The following is a 7,150-nucleotide window of genomic DNA, read 5'->3' on the forward strand; positions in this document are numbered from 1 at the left end:
ATTCTCAAGAAATTTGCTTTCAGTAAGGGTCAATTTGTTTGGTTTTGTATCATCTTGGGCACTGGAGTTTTTCCCCCCTCCTTTGCTGGTACTTTGCTTGTGTGGAGTGACCATTCAAAGTTACAATGGCACTGAAAAAAGTGACTTATGACCATTTTTCACACTTACGACTGTTGCAGCATCCCCACAATCATGAGAGGCCAGGGGAGGAGATGCGTGCCTCTATGTGAGTGATGTTGAGTTGGCCACTCTCAGCCAATAACATGACCACCAAGCCATGTCCACCAACTAAGCCACGCCCACAGAACCGGTTGTTAAAAAAATTGAACCCCCCTGCTTCTAACCCAAAAAGGTTAGCCACCATTGCTATAATAGTAAAAAATCACAAATAATAGGAGGTAGATTGCTGGGAGGAAATAATCGCTATTTGAGTCTTCTTCCCAAAAAAATATTTCAGATGTTACATTAAATCTTGGTGAAATGAAATAGTTAATGAAACAATTGATGGGTTGAGCAGTATAAGACTATTATGCAATTCTATCAGATGATAAGTTCTGGGAAACTTGAAGGAGAAAGTGCATGCTTATATCAGCTTCTCTCTCTCTCTCTCTCTGTCTGTCTCTCTCTCTCTCAATCATAGGCTGATAGGCTGGGAATGAGATGAATGTTTGTCATGAATAGCTGGCAAACACAAAAACCAAGCAGGTTGCCGGGTGTGTTTATACTGTAGTTAAGTAGATGCAAATGGTAAAATGCTTTTTGTTTTTCAAATTCATTTGAATTTGAAGAAGCATCAAATTCACTGAAAGAATTACATAACTGATTTTTTTCTGTTAAGATGACAGGAAATAACATTATCACATTGCAGTAATTATGCTACAGAAATGGCAGTACAGTCTGAAAATCTCTTAACATTGGAACAGAGTGTGATGCTAGGTTTTCTGATTATGAGGCAGCTTCATTTATACAGTCAGTCATAAAGGTCTGCAAGATTTGTCCATATCAGAACTTAGTTGGCATTCTAGAACTCACAGAAGTAATTCCAGAATCTGTCTTTCTTATGAACAGATAATATACACATATGATACACATCGTTAAAATGTAAACTCCTATAGAACATGAAAACCGTTGGATAATATATGGACAGCTATCAAATGGTGTCAGCGGGGTGGGCTGTGATAGCTACAGTCCTTAGCATTGCTGATGTTCTTCATGCCTTTGCTATTATGGAAAAAGAAGATGTGTTCAAGAAGAATCCTTGCCCAGCTTTCTTGATGTTTGAGAATGCTGCTTATTTGGCTGATATGAGTTTTGAATTGCCCTGTAAGTGTAAGCCAGAAGAAATAACTACTGTAGTTTGGTACTTTCAAAAAAGCATGGGCAATCAGCAAACTAAGGTTTTGACAGATTTTGACGGCACTTTGATAGTAGATTCACGCCACATCAAGGTAGGCAGTGACATGCTTCGTCGTTTTAGCATTAGGATGTTCAGTCTCATTGTCTTCCGGATTCAAGTGGAAGATTCAGGGCATTATATTTGTGGTACAAAGAAAGGGGATTTCTTCTATGGTTATGATATAGATGTACAGCCTTCAAGGAGAATAGCTGTTGCCTTTGCAGATGAAGGACAGCATCCACAGAATGACCTCCATGAAACAAATTTCACGGTCTTCACCATTTTCTGGGACTGGACTAAATGCAACCGCTGTGATGTCAGAGGTGAGCAACGGAGAATTGGGCTTTGCTATGTAAAGAGTTCTTCTCTGTTCAAACGGTACCATACCACTTTAGAAGAGGTGGCATCTTGTGGCTCAAAGTCAGTCCCAAAGAATTTCTTTTATGGTATTCAGATGAGAAAGCCTGAGGTTGTAATACGAAGTTGCATGGTATCTTGTAAGGGGGAGATACCTTCAAATGAAGGAGAAGCACCCATTTCAAACATTATCTCAAAGCTTGGAGAAAAACCTTGGGTTTCCAACATCCCTATTCAATTCCACAAGCAGTCCCTTGGCAGAGGATTGATCATTACTTGCCCTGGTGCTAGGCCAGAGCATGCTGTTGCCTGGGATAAAGATTCAACCCGATTATATCTCAGTAGATTTCTCACTGGGGTTAACAAGACCATGAGGGTCTTCATTGACCATGGAAATCACCTCCACATTCGGTTTACCCAGATGAATGACAAAGGTATTTATTACTGCTGGCGAGAAGGAGAAATAGTTGCTGGATTCCGGCTATCTGTATTATATGAAAGTCGCCACAGACGAAGCTTTGATGATCCTGAAAGTCAGTATGCTATTAAGGCTATTATCACAAGCTATGTGCTCATCACCATCTTCTTTACTGCCATTCACATTGTTCGCTGTTGCCTCTATGTGTTTAAATGTACAGCTATGGAATAGCATCTCAAGAAAATGACCATAATGGCCTAATAAGTGATGATGATTATTTGTCTCAAAAGTTATCTGATAATTAATTGATCAACTGTTTCTTTATCAATTAAGTATTTCAGTTTAAGAACACTGTAGAACTCTCACTGAAGCTAAATTTCAGCTCTCTTAAATATGAGAGCTAACATACAATGAGTAAGCAACTGTTAACAAAAGGCAAGGGCAGTAATCTGTTTTCATTAAATATAGCAATATGAAAGTTTTTTTACTGTAGAATTCTCTGCCTTAATAATACCCCAATTGGTAAACCAATTTAAAATCTCTATGTATTGTGAATAATCCAGAAAAATAGTTAACTGAGTATTGTCAGTCTGAGATTCCTGTTGCTGAAGTAGTAACAGTTTCAAATATAGTTGGAACAATATACAGATAGTGCAAATCTGTAGCAGTCACACCTAGGGCAATTACTCTGTTGACATTGAAAGTAGATGAGTAATTAATTTCTTACCCAGTTTAATTGATCTAACAAAGTACAAGCAATTTATTTTGTGCATCTTTTATCTTAAAAGAAACTGTATTTTATTTATGTGCATGTTTATATTGTATGTAAGCCACTATGAATTTTTTTTGGAGAATATCAAATAAAGAAACTGAATAAGCAGTGAAAAACTGAAGGAGAAGCCATTTTTGATGTAATCTTTAATTGTAAAAGAAATGTGATAATAAACAAGTTTGCAATTTTAAACAATTACATTGCTATAGCCTCATATTTTTAATTTCTGTTAAGCATTTACATATAGTCTTCTGTAAAACTATAATTAGAAGTTTATGTGGTACTATAAATATGTAAGCATGTTTATGTGGATAGCTTACAAAGCAGAGCATAAAACTTATGAAGTATTTTAGCATAGTGATTCTAAAAGGAATATATCCAAAATATTAAATAGCCATAAAGTTTAATCATGTTTATGATCCACATTGCTAGTGATAGTATAGCTAGTTTTACTGGAAAATAGGCAAGTTGTATTTAACTCTTTGTGTTGGAAAACTGGGTTCCACCCAGGGGTGGGATCCGACAGGGTTAACTACCAGTTTGGTCATTTACGAGGTTTGGTGATTTACAATGTGCTTCCCTGCCGGCTTTTTTAATTGCAGCTCTGCCTTGCATAGCAGCTGAAGTTGAAAAAAATCAGGAAATAAAGGTCAGGTAAGAGCCCAGGTGGGTGGGTGGGCAAAAACATCAGCAGACATAGAACCGGTTCTATGTCTGCTGCTCTTCAGAGCTACCGGTTCTACAGAGGTAGACAGAACTAGTAGAAACCCACCCCTGGTTCCACCAAATTCCCTAGTTTTATTTTTAAAAGAAAAATAAAAGTTTTGCCATTTCATCCATAGTCACAGCTACTAATTTAAAGGAGGAAAAGAAGAGCGTAAGCATAAACATCATTCAGTATTCTTTTCCAAGTACCATTAAAAACAACAACAGCAAGTCATGTAATCTATGCATAACTGCATGCAATCCAGGGAGTCAACAGTGAAAAATGCAATCAGCAGCATTTGTATAACAACAATAGATAAGTGAAAGTGTTCATACGGCCATCTAAACCGGTCATATAAGAAATGTCCCTAGATTTATATGTAATTTCATTAAGCAGGCTGATGTTTTAAAATCATGCTTGAACATATGGCTGATATAATGGTTGGGAAAACCCAGTCATTCTTCAAAATCCTTTCCCCCTCAAATTGTGTTCATTTAGTTAAAAAAAAACAAGAATTGCCTCAATGCTTCTTATAGGCATGCTCTGTGAAATTCTTCCTTTTTTCCTTGTCAGCACACCTTGGGAAATCCTAACTTCTGTTACTGGCTTCTATCTTTTCTGCTCTGCAACTGAATTCTGCTTTCCTTTAAGCTGAAGCAATGATAAAGAATAGCCCACTGAGCCCTCAGCACAGAGTGGACTGTCATTTATGGCTAGGGTGAGCATTAGCCATAATTCTTAGGGAAGCTGGAAATTGTTATTCAGTAACCTTCAAAGTGCCATAGGTTGCCTAACCCTAATTCAGAGCAATTGCTTCAATATTTGAAATCAGTATCAATTTTTATTTTTATTTATTATTTCTTTCTTCACTGACTTGGTTAAACCAAATGAAATTCTATCAAGTATTTTCCTGCCAAACCTCTAATCTTACAGGCATCTTGTCACTGCCCCTCATTAACACCTGACCTTTCCTCTTCTCTTTCTCTCTTCTGCCACTTCGCCTTTTCATGTTTTTCCCATCACTTCTCCTTGTCATCCACTGCACACCATCCATCTATAGCCCAATGGCTGATAGCACTCAGAAGAGTGCAACTATGTCCTCTTTTTACTTGGATCCTAATACATACAATTTGCTTAATATAAATCACAGGATTATCAAATTGGAAGGTGCTAAAAGCTATAAGAAATTAGCATTCAGTGAAGTAATGCTTTAATGAGATACAGTTACAAGTTCTTAGTTTGGTCAGTATCAGCCACTCTACCGCATAAGATTGCTTGGATAAAATAATGGTAGGGTTAGGGTCATCTAATATCTTAATTCTTTAAAAGAAACATGGGCTATCAATTGGAACTAGTGGGAAGGCAATTCCATCTTACATTTACTGTCAGCAGGCATCTGGATTTAAATCCACAATTAGATTCACAGGAATGAATCTTCTCCTGGCACATACCTCCAAAGATTAGAGAAGCAAGCAATTAAGAACTAAGACTAAGAACAGAAATGGAACTCATTCCATTTCCCTGGCAATTTTAAAATTAACTTGAGTGGAGGGAAATCGAGGAACGATTAAAACACAGGAAAATGGTGATCTTTGAAATAATAGGTACAGTATTTTTTTATCTAGAAATTTTATATTATAGTCTTATCTGAGCCCAAACCTTTTTTTGGGAGGCGGGGTATTTTCTTTGTATAAGATCAGACGTCTTTTGAGCTGCACGTAGCCATATATTTCCCCTCCCCCTTTTTTTCCCTATGGGAAATTTTTTAAAGTCATGATCTATGATTTGAACAATCCTATATTTTTATAGGATTTTCACTGATTTTTGCATGGGTATTTGCAATGGTATTTTTATATTTTTCCTTTCTCCTTTTTAAAAAAAAATGAAGATGTATTTTATTTCTCTCTTGTGAGCTTTGTCTATCAATAAAGAAAAGGAAGAAAGGCTTAGCCCTTAACAGCATGCCTTAGTGCTACAGATACATTTCAATTCCCCCCCCCCCTCATTTTTCCTCTTACTTTTCCACTACCAAGCACTACTCCAAAGAGGGGGGTTGAGATAAGATGTGTCGACTAATAGGCCTTCTACGAGAAAGAATTTTAGACCTCTACATGCTTTCCGTATATGTTCAGTCATTTCCATACATAAGTAAAACATGTAACACATTTGTCTAATTTGGAAAACTGCTATCCATCATAACCAGTAAACCAGCACACAGGATAATAGAAGGCACGCATGCTATAGGAAACAAATTTCAGCCACTATCTAGGTTTTACTGGAATTTTCCCCAAACGACATGCCAATCAAAGGTGAGCAAAATGAATTGCTATGAAGGGAAAACTAGGTACAAGATTAATGGATGTATATAACTAAAATATTATTAATCACTTATTCATGTGTGATAATTTTAAAAGAGAAAAGGGCTTCTGTTGCAAGTTGCCTTCTGCTCTTGGATGAATGGCAACATGTAATTATAACAAATAAATAAATCCTATATTATCTAAAGTAGGCAAACCACAAATTGAGTTATTATTTTTAAATAAAACCTGCCTCCTGCTGACCAGAGTTCCTTCTTGCAGAGGTACAGGAAACCCTTTGGGGATCTTTGCATATTTTCCCTAGGAAAGAAGCTATGCCTTTAAACTTAAACTTCCTCATGAATTATTTTCATAGTAAATTCATAGTAGAATATTTTGTACCAAAATTTCAGTCTGTTATCATCAGAAAATGGGTGTAATCCCAACATAAAGCCAAGGTGGATGTGTCTCATGCATCAGTTCCCACGTCTCCAGTAAATAAGCTTACTTCTAAATTATACTCCTTTAGGTCAATGATTTTCATATGTAAACATAACCAGCACATTTCTGTAATCAGCAGTAACATGATTCCCACTCATTTATTGGTTATAATGAGAAACACCATTATGGCTGTTAAGCCAGCCCCAGAACAATTATTTAGCAAAATGCAGGTAGTCCTTGACTTACGATCACAATGGAGTCCAAAATTTCTGTTGCTAAGTGAATTTTGCCCCATTTGACAATGTTTTTTGCCATATTTGTTAAGTGAATCATGGCAATTCTTAAATTAATAACACAGGCGTTAAGTGAATCTGGCTTTCCCATTGTTGGTCAGAAGGTCACAAAAGGGGCTCACACAAACACTGCAAGAGTCATAAACGTGAGTCAGTTGCTAACCGTCTGAATTTTGATCACATGATTATGGGGATACTGTAATGGTTGTTAGTGTGAAAAACAGTCATAACTCACTTTTTTCAGTGCTGTTGTAACTTTGAATAGTCACTTAAGTGAATTGCTGTAAGTTGAGGACTACCTATATACCCAGGTCTAAATACTGTACTATTTGGGACACTGAAAAGTCACTGCAACAGAAATATTGAAGATAAAAATAAACTCAAAAAAAGCCATTATATTCAGCTGAAGCACCAGCTACTGAGTTATTTGGTTATTTTCTGGCATGGTAATTAAATTTGCATATTTCTTA

At 36.6% G+C, this 7,150-nt stretch overlaps 1 protein-coding gene and 1 long non-coding RNA gene across 2 annotated transcripts; both read left to right on the top strand.

The window, feature by feature from the left end:
* The first annotated feature begins 108 nt into the window (after positions 1–108).
* On the top strand, positions 109–3,468 carry FAM187A (family with sequence similarity 187 member A). The gene has a single exon (XM_026683672.2). The coding sequence runs from the start codon at positions 1,140–1,142 to the stop codon at positions 2,400–2,402; it is 1,263 nt and encodes a 420-aa protein (XP_026539457.2). The 5' UTR covers positions 109–1,139; the 3' UTR covers positions 2,403–3,468.
* A 2,630-nt stretch (positions 3,469–6,098) lies between these two features.
* Positions 6,099–7,120, top strand: LOC148128968 (uncharacterized). The gene is made up of 2 exons (XR_015745761.1): positions 6,099–6,410; positions 6,476–7,120. It is a non-coding gene; the product is annotated as an uncharacterized LOC148128968 (long non-coding RNA).
* Positions 7,121–7,150: the final 30 nt, after the last annotated feature.

The sequence above is a fragment of the Notechis scutatus genome, chromosome Z, assembly GCF_049901735.1.
Source record: "Notechis scutatus isolate UNSWTSFEM ecotype Mainland chromosome Z, rNotScu1.2, whole genome shotgun sequence".
Classification (NCBI taxonomy): Eukaryota; Metazoa; Chordata; class Lepidosauria; order Squamata; family Elapidae; genus Notechis; species Notechis scutatus.

Excerpts from the sequence above, each read along its gene's own strand:
- FAM187A (XM_026683672.2), top strand. The coding sequence starts at position 1,140 with ATGGACAGCTATCAAATGGTGTCAGCGGGGTGGGCTGTGATAGCTACA.